Source organism: Pezoporus flaviventris, unplaced genomic scaffold (genome assembly GCF_033815535.1).
Source record: "Pezoporus flaviventris isolate CSIRO_AGI_PZ_B2104156 unplaced genomic scaffold, CSIRO_AGI_Pfla_v1 ptg000020l, whole genome shotgun sequence".
NCBI classification, from domain to species: Eukaryota; Metazoa; Chordata; class Aves; order Psittaciformes; family Psittacidae; genus Pezoporus; species Pezoporus flaviventris.
In genome coordinates, this window is record NW_026892568.1 from 6,086,249 (window position 1) to 6,101,103 (window position 14,855).

Genomic DNA, 14,855 nt, shown 5'->3' on the forward strand with positions numbered 1-14,855 from the left:
GGTCAGCCCCTAGGGTGGTTGTAAGGTTGCACCTTTTGATAAGTCAGGGGATAGAGCAAGATGGGACTTACAGAGGGAAAATGAGCTAGGAATGGTTTCTTAAGGCTTTTCTGTGTGTGAAGGAGGTGACCCCAGAAACAGACCAAGTATGAACTTGGTAGGAAGAACAAAACTCCTGTTAGGCTCCTGGCAGGTTGCAGGGAGCCAGAGATGCGTGGTGCTCTGCACCCTCTGATCTTATGTGCTCATCTCTTTTTATACTGATGCCTGTGAATCAGTGGGTGTGCACAGGACTGTCTCCCACTTGCTGGTACGTCTGTTTGCGCAGTTTGTTGATTTTTATGGTGTGAACAACCCATTGCTTCTTGGATGCAATTTAAAGTACACCTTCCCCGCTTTGCGGTGAGGACAATGTGGACAGCAAAATCCAAACACCACCTGCAAGCCCATGGTGCGTTGAAGTGGCTACAAGGAGGCTTTCCCCAAAACGACTATTTCTTATTTCCAACAGTTGGGAATTGTTGGGAGCATCACCAATAAACTACTGCATTTTCTGAGATCACAGTTGCTGTGATTAGGGGAGTTATCTATGTCTTAACCTGGTGGATGCACAGAGCAGCCTGCCCTGAGCCTCTGTGGTTTGGTGCCTGTGACTCATGATGAGAGCTCAAGGAGGGATTTGTAATGATTTATTCATGCCACATTTATTGTTTGGAAAGCTCAATCAAATGCTACCATGGTTAGACTGAATAATTCATCTGCCAGTCTGCTTCTTGATCTCTTTATTGGTTTCTCTCTTGGTTAAGAGCGTCATGTTCAGAGGTGAAGATCACTTTAGTCTAAAGGCAATTTTATATCCTTGATATCTTTGGAACCCAAAACTGTAAGAGTAGAATTTCAGCAGGTCTGGTCTTGCTGAAGTACTAGGGGTGCTTTCGAGGGAGTCCAGATTCATTTGCCCTCAGTCAGTTCAACATCCAAGCCTGTGTATCACTGCACATATCTTATGGGGCACGGAAGAAACTCACCTTGTCTTGCACCATTTGCCTAATCATAGAATCATAGAATAGTTAGGGTTGTAAAGGACCTTAAGATCATCCAGTTCCAACCCCCCTGCCATGGGCAGGGACACCTCACATTAAACCATATCACCCAAGGCCTCATCTTGAACGCTGCCAGGGATGGAACATTCACAACCTCCCTGGGCAACCCATTCCAGTGCCTCACCACCCTAACAGGAAAGAACTTCTTCCTTATATCCAATCTAAACTTCCCCTGGTTAAGTTTTAACCCATTACTCCTTGTCCTATCACTACAGTCCCTAATGAAGAGTCCCTCCCCAGCATCCCTATGGGCCCCCTTCAGATACTGGGAGGCTGCTATGAGGTCTCTTTAATCCTAAAGAAAGCACCTAAGATAGTTTGGATAACAGGGAACAGGATGCAAGAGAGCATGCTTCCACCTCAAAGGCAGGAATGCTTTCAACAACAGGCATTTTTAACAGTTTTTCTGTGAATAGCTCCTGTGTCAGAGCTGAGCCCAGGACAGACTGCACTGATGTGCTGACAATGGGAGGTGGTTTCTCAAGCCTTTGCCAACACGTGCAATCCATCCCGGCTGCACTGCAGCATGAACTGTGGGCTGATTCTTCCCCACCTTATGCTATATTTACTCCAGTACAGGCTCTTGGACATCTCAGATGTCATCCCACCTTGAACCAGAGCAAGGGAGAGGTGTCAGGTCCTGCCGGGGTAACCTGTTGATGGACTGCATTGTTGTAGCCATTTAAGGATCCCAAAGAAGTGACTCAAACGAGGTGGAATTAACCACAGATCTGAATTTGGCATTGCCTCTTATTCACAGGTGGGTATTTGCCCTGCTGGGGCTCCACTGTCTGCCTGCAGAGCGCAGGAAGGCGTCTGCTGGCAGACTGAGGAGCTGGGTTTTCCAAGTCCAACCATGATGGTGATGCTTCCACGTGCTGCCATGTGGCTGTGCAGGCACTGGCACAAACACCTGAGCTTCTCCAGCCATAAAAAAAGACACAAACTCTTTGAGGGGCTGTTGGCAGAGGAAGGGAGATCCCAGATGATCTTCAGTGGCTTCCCATGTCCAAAGTTGGATCTTTCTCCTTGTCAATCTGCTTAGCTTCCCATCAATCTCCTTCAGGTTTGGTACCCAACCCCTCAGCCCTCCTCCTGCCAGTCCCGGCCTCTGGTGTGGCAGTGAGGGGTTCAGTGTTTATAGGAGAGAAAGGGATATTCAAAAGTGGGGTAAAACTGCGACTGTGCAGTGCTATGGGGACATGTAGACTCATGATGGATGCTATAAAAGATCTGGATCTGGGTATTTTCAGAAGGGCAGCTTATGATCCAGCGTAATGCTGTATTAATAGGCAGTGAGAATGCAGAGCTGTGACAGAGAGACTGACAGCTTTTGGCAGTAGATTTTGTACTTGGGTATCTAAATGTATCCCTCGAAATTCCAGTTTAGGCAACCAGACAAACCTGGGCTGACGTGCTGAAAATTGGCACCCTCTTAACATCAGCATCACGTTTTCACCCTTGTTTTTCTTTGATGATTCTGAGCTAAAATGGTCAAGGCTTGGGGACAAACTGTGTTCTCACGTGTCCATCAAATCTGGGTGTGCCCCACCAGAACCGGGAGCTGCTTTTCTAATTGCAGTGGATTTGCTGCTGTTGGAGTTGTAGTCACAATTAAGGAACCTAGTTTAACCCCTTGAATAAGTGGAGGTGATATAAATAGTTTACTTATTTCTGTGTGGTACCCAGAGCATGAGGAATTTGGGGACCTCTTACTGTGTGCAGTTGGTACCTTCTTGCTTGAGAATCACCTGGCTTGTGAATTTGACTGGTTTACCCTTGCCAAGTCTCCTTGTCTTTATAGCTTTTAGGTATGGTATTAGCCCTTCACTTGAGAAGCCACTCCAGATGCTATGGTGAGACCAAAGCTTTGTCCATTCTCACATCCCCTGCTGTCTCTCTGTATCTCAGTGCTTGTGGATGCTTCCCCAGAAAGCCTATGTGCTTTACAGAGCACCCATAAACCATTTACAATGTTATCTAATTATTATTGCTTAATTTAGCAAATTCTTCAAAATCATGTGGTTGCCTCCAGCAATTAGTGGTGTTCCTCATCATGCGGTGATTCAGCTGAACAGAATTGGCTCCGGGCAGGGAGTGAGAGCGGGTGTAGATGGAGGCTGGGAATGTGCAAGGACCAGACAGCAGGGCTGGCCCGAGGGTGTGAGCGTGTCCTGCCCAGGGGCAGAGCTTGCTTTGCTTTAACTTCAGTTATTTTAGCTGGTTTTGCTCTAGAAAAGCAACTTGTGTGCTGAACTCTTTATTTCGTTTTGATTAAGCTGATTCTTCACCCGGCTAAAGCAAGACGTGTGTTTAAAGTGAAATCAAAGTGCACTAAGCTTTGTATACACCAAAGAGCTGGAGTTATTTTTTATGTCAGATCTTTGGCAGCAGAGGCATGGCTTTCTCGAGGAGGCCAGCTCCGTGTGCGTGCATAGAGAGCAGGAGTGGTGGGGCAGGGTGTCCCTGCTCTCACGAGAAGCTGTAAAACACTGGTACAGGCTCAGTCTGTAGCTGGAATGGCTGGGAAAATGAGAGGAGACTGAAAAAGGCTATGGGAACACAGATGTGTCTGAGTATTTAATGAGCCATCCACATAGCTCATGGTTAACCTGGAGTGGTAAAATGAAGCAATAAGGGCACTGGTTTGCCCATCAGGAGCATTGGTTTGTCCATGGGCGGCAATTGGTTGCCCTGGGTGGTACTAGGATGCCCAAGGGCTGTTTGGCCAAGGGATCAAGTTGCCCACAAAGGCACAGAGTCTGCACTGGGCTGCCCAGGGCTGGCCCCATGTTGCCCATCGAGAGCACTGCGTTGCCCAGTGGCTGCATCAGGTTGCCATAGCAGCGGCAGGGAGTTGCCCTGCGTAGAACCTGGTTGCTGAGCACCCTGTGCCCATGGCAATGCTCCCCTGGTTCTGTGTCACTGACACCAGGGATGCTTCAGTGCCTTATAGTGCTGCCACCGAGCCTGAGTAGCAGCCCTAGACACCCCTAAACCCTGGAGTGCATCTCACACCCAGGTGAGAATCTGGGACTAAACAGCAGGTATTTCTCCTAATCCCCCCCCAGTATCTCTTATATCATCCAAATGTACCCAAGCTAGGTGGTTGGTGGCTCCTGATGTGTGTCTGTCTTCAGGGGTGGTAGAAAGTATCCTGGAATTGCTTATCCCAAGGGGGATGCAGGGGTGTTTATTTCAGCTGGAAATGCAGGGAATAATAACTCCAGTCCATTCCTGAGGGTTTTTCCTTCCTTCTTAAGGAAGGAAAAGGGGATTATTTGCAGGGGTGTGAGCCAGGGGTAGGAGCCAGGGTCTCCCCCTCTCCAAATGCAGTTTCTCAGGTATTAATAAGCGGTGCAAAGCTCGGGCATGCATAGGGGTTTATCCCTAGCAGGGACAAAAGGGCTGAAGGCACTGGTTTGTGGGAACCAGCACACACAGTGGTTTTTGTTGGACCTGAGCACAGACATTTCGTCCTCGGTTCTGCCAAACTGGCTCAGAGGGGTCGTGTTTGTGACAGCTCCTTTGCTAAATGCGAGGGTGTGAGCTTCCCACTGCTGATCCCACAGGCTCTTCGGCCAGGATGGATCTGGGGGTGAGACTCAGTGCCTGCAGCTATGCTGCTGTCAAGGCAGGTACTGGGGCAGCCCATGCCAGCATGGCCAAAATTGGGCAAGCCTTGAGAAAGCAGTCCTCAAAGTTCAGTGATTTCCCAGCTGTAAGCTGCACACTTTTCCCCTCTGACTCATCCCTATTTTTCTCCAATTTGCCTTAGCCAAAGGAGTTATTCTCCTGCATTTCCCATCTGTTTATTTAATACTGCATTTTGAGACACTTCGTCTGAATGCGTCAAAGCTTTACAGGCACCGGTGACACAAGAAGTCTCTTAGGTCACCTCTCCCCATAGCTAGATGTTAGAAAACATGTACTTTAATGAGTTGTGTGGTCTGCTCATTGCCTGGTGTAAAAGGGAATGGCTCCAAGAAAGTCAATGAGCTGCGAGTGGCTGGCATTAGGGGGTTACAGCAACAGGCAGAGCCTGCCTGGCTCTGTGTGTCTCCTCCCATCTATTGCCTTTTAAGCTTTCCAAGTAGGCAAATGTGAGTCCTTGGTCCTGCCTTTGTGCAGCAGTCTTTTGCAGAGGTGACTAAGATGAAAGAAACGCTCTTTATCGAGGGTTTTATGATTTTAAAATCAGCTCACCTACAGACACAAAGTGCTCAGGGTAGGCCAGGAGGAGCGATTAAACCTCTAGTCATGTGATTACTTTGTTCTAGAATAAAAGTCAGTTTATGTCACGCAAACATCCCTCTTTTAAAGGATTAAAGTTGATCTCATCCTTTAACAAACAGGATTTAGCACGTGCATCACATCAAACCCTACTCCCATCCAGGGATCTTCTTGTAGCTCACGAGTGTCCTGATCTTAGTGGAGGGACACGTCCCTGCAGCACGGCAGCTGGCTGCAAGAGCCCTCGTAAGGGATACCTGTAACCAAACAAGAGCTTCATACCGAGCACAACATAACCTAACACCCCATTAGGTGTGTTAGGTACAGTTAATGGTCCTTACATTACATTTCTGATTAGAATTGAGTGATAACCTGAATCTGGAAAGAGCAATAAGCACCCACATTGCCGTATGCAGTTACTGGTAGCAAGATCTTGTGTGGTCATTCCTCCTAAGGTTACTGCAAGGGTGGTGTTTATGAGCTGCTCTGAAAAGACTCTGGGATATTTCCTTTCCAAGTGCATTTATTGTACATCAGGTGAGCCACAGACATGTTCCTTCCTTTGCAAGCCAAGAGATTGCTGTTCCTTTTAGGTTGAAATACTTGAGGGGGCGTTCAAATTTGGGTACAGTCCTGCAAAGCTCAGCTCACCTGCAGCCTCCTCACTTGAGCAGGTAATGCAATTGAAGGTAGAGATGATGAGGATGAAGTCCCTCACACACCAATCATGCTGTGTTGGTTGCAGATGTGTGTCCAAAGCTATCAGGGCTGGTAATGGAACTTTTAAAGAGAAAATAGTATCTGGAGTACTATAAGATCAGCAGATACCCCGGCCAAAAGAAACAAATGAACAGCCCAGAGTCAGCAACTACAGTTACACTGGATTGACAGATTTAAGGAAGATGAAGGCATAATACCTGTCACTCTCCTTAGCAGCGATGATTTGTTTCTCTCCACATTTCAAGACCTGATGCTAGATACTAACAACGAAGTCAAATCCTTATGTATACAAGTGCTTGGGATTCTGGCAGAAGGAATTTGCTTTCAAGAGTTGTAGGCCTGTGCAGGGGATGTGCGGGTGCTGTGTGCTGCTGCTTTGTATTATAAGTTGCATACATTGCTGTAAGAAGTAACCCAAGTGCAGGAGCTTACTGAGTGAGGTTGTCATCTTCTGTCTCCTTTGTGCAGGACACATACTTGAGTAGCAGAGCAGTGATCAAGAATGGAGCTGGTTGGCTCTCCTTTAACTGCAACGCATGCTCATCCAAGATCAACACCTAACAAGTTTCTGCCTGCCATAAGCACCATGGCTTCAAGCTATAAGAACCGTTTTCCTTACTACCCTTTGCCTCAGACCTTCAGCCTCCCCTGGATGCCCAGAAGCTACTATAAAACAGCTGCCATCAACCCAACTTTGGCTCCCTTTACCAAATGTGCCAAGGGGGTAACCCCTGACAATACACTGCCTTTTGTTCGCAACAGAACAGACCTCTTCACCCGCTACACCCCTGAGGACTGGTACCAGTCCAACATGACCAACTACAAAGAGTCGGAGAACTCGCGTAGAAACTCGGAGCGCCTGAGAAATGATACCTGCCGCATGATTCAGGATAAACATCAGCAGACAATGAAAACCCAAGGAGAGAGCACCAAAAACCTGGGAGTACGTGTCAACGATATAGGATTCTGGAAGTCCGAGCTCTGCCATGAGCTGGATGAGATGATCAAGGAGACCAGGGCGCTCACAGATGTGAAGAAACGACTGGAGAGAGCCTTGACTGAGACAGAGGCCCCTCTACAGGTAAGCACCTTGTCCAATAGGCTGCAGGCTGTAACCTACAGCTAAAACATCTGCAGCCATTCAAACATCTGATCAAGTTTCATTACAGCTCTGTAACATCTAGAAAGCTTTTATTAAGAGACCATTAGTTAAGTTCGTAATAAACAAATCCCTTGCCGTCTGCTGCATCCCCTCTCAGCACATGCTGAGCACGTCAGAACAGTATTTGCTTAACCAAATATTTTTATAATCAGTATATCCAAAACCCTGGTTTGGGAGACAAAAGCCCATGTCCTACTACAAGGCTCTGGCGAGGTCAGCATCAAGCCTGACACAGGTCCCTGCATTCAGCTGTGGTTGCACCAGGGAGACGTGTGTTCCCTCATGTTGATTTAATGCTGATGTTGCAGCTGGGCTGCTCATTGTCAGCTAAAGCATCTCCCCTGGGTACATTTTAACCCATGATGTCATCTCTATGCCCACCCATAATCTCTTTCCTTACCTTATTTGACATGGGGACCACCCCTGTAGGGAGCACTGGCACTGATGCATGTCCTCAACAGGTTGCTCGGGAGTGCTTGCTTCACCGGGAGAAGAGGATGGGCATTGACCTTGTCCATGACGAGGTGGAGAAACAGCTCTTCAGAGTAAGTTTGGCAACACAGATCATGCGTTAAAGTTATTTTTACCTAAACTACCCTAAATAGGTTTTGCAGCCCTGATCCCTCATTGGCTCCCTAATGCTGGTGAGGTGCTAAAAACTCTTCAAACCCCCGAAATCCACTGGACTGGGGCTGTGTTCCCCCATGCAGCAGCATGAACTTGCAGGGCAGGCAAGGCTTGCCCTTACGGAGGAAGGAATAACTGAGAACAAGCTGTCTGCTTGTGTAATGTATTGGGGTCCTCTGTCCCTCTTTAGGGAATTTATGAGTCTGTCCTGCCTTTTAGAGCCCTGCCAGCACAGGATCTATACGTATCTGTATCACATACATATGATGTGTGTCTATATCTATATCCCATACATACATCTATATATATTTAACACACATGCACACACAGATATGGAGATGACAGTGTGTGCCTGACAGCTTGTCTGCTTTTGCCAACTATATTAGCTGCTCTAATAAAAGATATTACATCTACCCCCAGCTTAGCTTTGCTTTGCTCAGAGCAGCGTGGCTGCAATAGGACTTTGTGTGCTCAGGCAATGGGTTTTATAGAGATCATAAAAACGTGCACTCCTGCTTGCCTTTATATAGTCTGCTTTAAATTATGTATAAAAAGCAAACATGCTGAGAGCTGGCACAGAAGATGGGATCCTAATGCAGTGTACAGTGAAATACAATCACTGCAAAGGCAGCACGAAACTGGGAAGGAAATTGCAGCCCCCGGGACTGTGAAGCCGCTGCTCCATTAGAAAATCTTTTCTTATGAGTCAGGCCCTAACAAATTAAAAGATTAAATTAAAGGTCATGAGATTTTAGGAAAATAATCAAAGCTGGTATCTCCATAATGGCATTTTGGGGTTTAAGTGTTTGGGATGCATTTAGGCTGCGTTTTTCAGCTGGCTAATGCAGACAGGAGGGCTTAAAAATTCCTCGTTTTGGAGCACTAATCATCTGCCTCTGGTTGCTGGGGCTTCTCAAATACATAGATTTGTGCTGAAGTCAAGCGGGCTGAGAGCAACCCATGGCTTCCTCCAGTGGAGCTCAGTGCTTCTTAGAAATGACTGGGGATTTACACCAAAATAAAGTTCCTCCCCTCTTGTCCCATTTCTCCTGGGGAGGAAAACGTTTTGGGAGCAGAAAGGGCAGATTTGGGATGGGGATGTGTAGGGCTGTTGGTGCAGGAAACCACTGTGCTTGTTCCTATTGAGTCAGGATCTGTCGTCCCTGTCTCCCTATAGTGGAACTAACCAGGACTTGACACTGATGTCAAGATGAAAAACTACTTGGCAACCTACCCAGAAAGCAAATTCAGAGGTCATGGCAGCAACCACAGCACCCTCCTGTCCCCTCCCGGGTGCTATGCACAGGCTCAGCTGCACAAGTGGGTGCGCTGGGGTTGGGGGGCACGTTCTTCATTCCCTATCTGTCACGGGCAGAAAGAGAAGCAGGCAAATTCTATGTGTGAGGTTGAAGAGGTGTGAGGGGATGAGTGTGGCCAGAAGGAATGAGCATGGGCACTGATGGGGTCATGCTTTGCCTTTTCCCAGGAAGTCGACATCATCAAGTCCTGCCAGGAGAGGATGCGGCAGCACCTGGATAAGGCGCAAGCCCAGCTCATGTAAGGAGGAGCTCCTTATCTCACGCTGCAGGGCTGATTGGCAGCTCTGATGTGCACCCCCAGCAGGTCCCTACCTCTCCCCACACTCTGCAGGCACAAAACCCCTGCGGGCTCCATGGGATGCTAGCAGTAATGCTTGTGGGAGCACATAGCTGTCCAGGCGGGAGCTGTGGGGAAAGGGGTAGGAAGGAAACCATTCCGCCCAAGCTTCCCCACTGATGGCTGGTGTTTGTGTGTTGAAGGTCCAACAGGGGGGCCCAGCACGACCTGGAGAGGGACCTGGTCAACAAGCAGGCAGCCCACCGCATTGATGACAAGTGCCATCACCTGAGGAACACCTCTGATGGGATCAGCTACTACCAAGGGGTGGAGCGGGTTGATGCCACGTGAGTACACACTGTGCAGCACACGGGTGTCAAGCTGGCCACAAGGGACACGATGCCTTTCCTTAGCAGGGAGCTGGTTTCCACCAGCCCACTATAAAGGCATGTGTCTATGCATGGCACATCCATCCCGCTTGGGGACACCAACCATGGAGGACCCCTGTCTCTCCACTCATCATAAAGGGAGAACAGCCCTCTGCTTTCAGCTGGATGCTGAACATCCTGCAGGCAAAAGCAAGTCGAATATCCCGTCGAAAGCAAGTCCCACCTAATTAAACATTATACCAGGGTTCAGAGATCACCCTGAAAAATGAATTCAGCCCAGCACCTCTGCACAGCTCATTAAGTTAATGCATACTTCAAGGATGTGTCAGTGCTTGCCTGAGTGCACATCATTGATGTAAAGTCAGGGGGGTTCACCCCTGCTTGGAGAGGGCCTGGCAGGGAGCCGAAATGACACAGGAGATAAAGAAATAGAGAGCACAGTCCTGGGACAGAGTTCAGCTGCTTTTGGGTGCCAGTAATTCGGCTTTGGCTCTGCAGTAAATGAATGATGACCTCAACCAGCACTCACAGGGATATGCCCTAAGTGGCAAAGGGCTGAGGGAATAACTCTGCTGCTCACACAGACACATGCAGTTTATGGTGGGGCATAGATTGATTCAGTTTTTCTAATGTTTGAATAATTATTCACAGTGGAGCTCAGACATATTTAGACAGGCAAATAAATTGCAAAGGATTGATGCTAAAATTCAGAGGGGGGTAAAATGTGCCGAGAATCAGCATGTTTTAAATGGAGCTTATGTGGTATTTAAGTCTTTTGTTGACCTTGTTCTGGACTATTGCACAGGCGTGAGCTTCATCCTGAATGCACAGACAGGGAATGGAATATTATCTAATGCTCACTCGGTTTAGTGTGAAACTGAGATGAGTTATGAGCAAAACAAATCGACTGTGTGTTGTGTAGCTGGGAATCACTAGGCACTTAAATGCCTCCAATGTGTAAATATGAGGCCTGATTAATATCTCTATTTTTTTCTGGGAAAATCTTTTGTTTGAGCTTTCGTAAGTACCACAGCTGTCCTCGAGAGCATGTCATCATTTGATAAGCATTACTGAACAAATAATGTCCAGATGTTTCACTTTCATCTGGTCAAATAAAGAGCACAGATTTAATCGACATTAAACCACACTGGTCCCATGGCAGGTCCTCTGCCTGCCCATGGGCTCACCAGGGCTTCTCCTTTCCCCTCCCAGGATCACGGTGCCAGAGACATGGGCCAAGTTCACAGACACCAACATCTTCCGCTCCCAGCGTGACCGGGCAGCCTCTGCCAAGGTGCGGGACAACATCGAGACCATGCTGGCAGTGACGGCCAATGAGATGTGGAAGCAGTTCAACACGGTCAACATCGCCTTCACCAACCGCATCTCCGAGACAGCTGATGCCAAGAGCAAGATTCAGACTCACCTGGCCAAGGTAGCCTGAATTCCTCCCTTTCGGTGTGACACCATCATTTCTAGTGATGCTGATTGCATCTCCTGGTAGTTATTTCAGCCTGTGTGGGGTTCACAAGCTTGCTTCTCCCCCAGAGACATGCTTTCAGTCTCAGCACTATGAGTCTGCTGCATGGTTATCCATGTGTTTTTCTCTGCCAAGCAGAGATCAGTGATGGGCACCTGGCTCGGGCCAGTGGGTCTCATGGAAAGCCTTCTGGAAAGTGCTCAGCACAGTATTGATTAACCGAGCAGAGACTGGGCTTGGAGCACTGTGGACTGATGCCACATCCTTAAATGAGGACCCATTAAAAACTTTCCCTCTGTTAGTTGCTATTGATGGACAATCAGTTCCTGCAAGCAGTAATTTTGGGAAGCTGGTTATTCAATAGATCCATCACTATTCCAAAACCTCCTCTGATGTGACAGCAACACCAATGAATGGCTTTTCCCGAAGAGAAGTCTCTTCTGGATCTGTGCCTTGGTATGTGGCAGAGTGACAATGGTTTGAGCCCAGGGTTTGCTTATTGAACATGGCTTTTTCTGCAGACAGACAAGAGAAAAGGGAAATGATTTTGTCATTTGAGAATGTTATTTTTAATTTATTATTTCTCATTCTTAATTCACGCATGTGTTTGTTTTCCACGCCAGACTCTGCAGGAAATCTTTCAGCTTGAGATGAACATAGTAGCCATCCGCAAAGCCATTCGGGACAAAAGAGCTCCGTTGAAAGTGGCTCAGACCCGGCTGGATGAGCGCACACGGAGACCAAACATGGAGCTGTGCCGGGACTCTCCCCAGCTCTGGTAAGGCAGGAGCACAGGGTCCCCAGGGAGCATCACTGGGTGACAAAATTGGTTTTATTTCTTTTCCTAAATAGTCCTTCTATAAGCTCATTGATATAATCAGAAGCAGTGAGCAGGTATCCCAGCCTTTGGGTGCTCTGCACCCACAGAGGCTGTACACCATGGCTGGGTCCAGCTTGATGCCACCTCATCAGGGGCTGAGTTTTTCCACTTGGGTAAACCTCATCGTCTTTCGTGCCTGCTTCCCAACGGCTTGAGTGCTCAGTTTTGATGGATAAGCCCTTTATTCTCCACCAGGCTCGTGCTGAGAGCATTTAGCTCCTTCCTTTTGGGTAACTGCAAGAAAGGGTGCACCATATGGAGAAGCAGTAAGGGTTGTTCTACCGTCCACTGGGGACACTGGAAATCCTTTCAAAGACATTGTGAGCTCTTTGGGATTGCACCCCAAGAGGCTGTGGAGAAGCAGGGTTCCCTGAGTGCCCAGCAGCACCCCCTGTGAGGGACCGCAAGCCTCACATCTCCTGGAGCCCTCTGGGCATGGCTTTATGGGAAGCCTCTTTTCAAAGGCCATTTAAACCCAGCCTGTTGAGCATCTCCAACTCACCACTGTGTTTTCCATCATCCACTTGTTTCACATTCACTTTTAGCCTCTCCCAGCTGTCCTTTGTCACTATGTGTGCACCTATAGGTGCAGGGAGGACCCTTGAACAGGGAAATCCAGGAGGGTGAACCAACAAACCCTCAAAACCAAACAGGAAACCACATCACTCTTCTCGGTGGCATGAGCTGCTCCAGGAGATGTGGCTGTGCATTGCTAAAGCCATAGAGCAAACCATGCCTCCCCACTGACGTCCAGAGGATCTCTGCCCTCATCTTTCCCATGCATCAGGCAGAAATGGGGGGTCAGAGTTAGTCTGAACAGGCTGAAGGGGGAAATCCTGTGCCCAAGGGGCCTGTTAGCAGCAGCATGGTGGAAACCACCCCTGTGACAGGACAGTTAACGGGGTTTCTTGCTGTCTTCCAGCCTTGTCAATGAGGTCTATGAACTTGATGAGACAATTCAGAACCTTCACCAGCGGCTGAGAGACGCCGAGGACACGCTGCAAGCACTGGTTCGTGCCAAGTCAATCCTGGAGCATGACCTGTCCGTCAAAGCCCACTCCCTCTTCATTGACGAGGAGAAGTGCATGGGGATGCGCAAGACCTTTCCCATCATTCCACGGCTGATGGGTTACATTTAGGCTGGGCTCTGCCAAACTCACAGTACCTGCAGCCAGAGACATTCCCAGTTTTGCTAAGATGCTTCCAAAACACACTATTAAACTTTCCCTTCCTGATGGCAGCCCTGAGTAGAGATTAAACTATCACTTGGTGTGTTCTATGGTTTATCAGGATTATTTCTTTTTCCTTTGTTTTTTGTCTCTTTCCGTTGCCAGAAAACAGCTGAAAATACCCTGTATGCAACTAAGAGTAAATCCACCCATGGGGATTCATTCCTACGCTTGCAGTCTGTGATTTTAGGGGAAAAACTTCCATGCCTTCCTCCTTTTGAGGCTGTCTGATGTGGGAAAAGCACAAGGGGAAGTAAAGCTGCTTGTCAGAGTAATTAACTGTTGACATCCATAATGTATGTTTAATGGTGCAGCGTTGCAGTATGCTCTGTTCCTAAACAGAAAAAACTTGCATTTTAAGCTGATTTCTAATGATAATTTCTTAATTTTAAGAAAGAATTTACATGTCACCTAAATGTCTTCAAATCAGGAAGGACTTTCAGCCAGCTAACTGAAGAAACTGCTGTGGGTTTCACTTTGGTGAGTATGGATTGGTTCCCAATGTAACCTCTTGCATGCAGTTTGCTGGGGGAAGCACCAAAGCACTTTGAAGATAAAGAGATGCATCAGTCTTGCCCAGTTGCCACGGTACCTGGTCTCTTGTTGCAAGTCAGACCTATTTTACCAAGCGTTTGAACTTTCAGAGGGGTAAGTATTTTATCCACCTGAGGTTCAGCATGAAATTCACTTTGCAAATTGTCTCCTTAGGCTCGCTTAAACACTCTTGAATCTTTAAATCAAAGCAAAGTTGAGCTCAGCCTAAAGCCTGCAAGCACCAAGAATCCCAAAGGAGCAGAAGCTCAAGTCCCTTCTCCTCCCTCAGGAATCCAGGGCATGGACTTCCTGGCCCAGTATGGGGAATTCTCAGGAGCTGAGAGCATCTTTCCTCGTCTTGCATCCCCAGATGACTCCATCTCCCAGCACAGCTCCTCTCAGACCTGCCCTTCTGCTCTCCCAAGGAGAGCTGGAACCTGCACCCATGCCCTACCCAGCCTCAGCATCTCGCCAGGATCTCCCTTCACAGCAGCAGCCCTAAACAGGAAGCAATTGTCTTTTTAACCATGTTTTTTACTAGCGCATCTGTCTCATGGAGACTAAAAATAGATCTCCTCTATTTTGTGTGTATCTTGGAGCTGGAGCCCCTTGGAGACAGCAGCCACCCTTTCCAGGGAGAACATAAAGCCATAAGCAGGAAAAACTCTGCAGCTCATCACACCTTCCCTTTCTCCACTTATCCCAAAGTAAGCCTTCGGCATACTGAACCATCAGGACTTGCAGTTTTTGATAGCATCCTTGCAAGCCTTTGTGCTGCTACTCTCCCCATGCTCATTTCCCGAAGGCTTCCACAGACCCTGGTGATTTTGGCTGTGCTGCTGCTCTTTTGAAGCCCTGCTCCAGATGGCTGCTTTTCAGGCAGAACTCTTTTCTTATTTGAG

At 47.9% G+C, this 14,855-nt stretch overlaps 1 protein-coding gene across 1 annotated transcript; it reads left to right on the forward strand.

Moving 5' to 3' along the window:
* The first annotated feature begins 5,849 nt into the window (after positions 1 to 5,849).
* TEKT3 (tektin 3) lies at positions 5,850 to 13,485 on the forward strand. Its single transcript, XM_061455553.1, has 8 exons — positions 5,850 to 5,873; positions 6,525 to 7,137; positions 7,680 to 7,763; positions 9,332 to 9,402; positions 9,645 to 9,788; positions 11,043 to 11,265; positions 11,934 to 12,088; positions 13,113 to 13,485. The coding sequence occupies exons 2-8, from the start codon at positions 6,559 to 6,561 to the stop codon at positions 13,327 to 13,329; spliced, it is 1,473 nt and encodes a 490-aa protein (XP_061311537.1). The 5' UTR covers positions 5,850 to 5,873; positions 6,525 to 6,558; the 3' UTR covers positions 13,330 to 13,485.
* The last annotated feature ends 1,370 nt before the right edge of the window (positions 13,486 to 14,855 follow it).

Excerpts from the sequence above, each read along its gene's own strand:
- TEKT3 (XM_061455553.1), top strand. The coding sequence starts at position 6,559 with ATGGAGCTGGTTGGCTCTCCTTTAACTGCAACGCATGCTCATCCAAGA. Across the intron at positions 11,266-11,933 it reads TTCAGACTCACCTGGCCAAG|ACTCTGCAGGAAATCTTTCA; the intron begins GTAGCCTGAATT and ends TTTCCACGCCAG. Across the intron at positions 12,089-13,112 it reads CGGGACTCTCCCCAGCTCTG|CCTTGTCAATGAGGTCTATG; the intron begins GTAAGGCAGGAG and ends GCTGTCTTCCAG.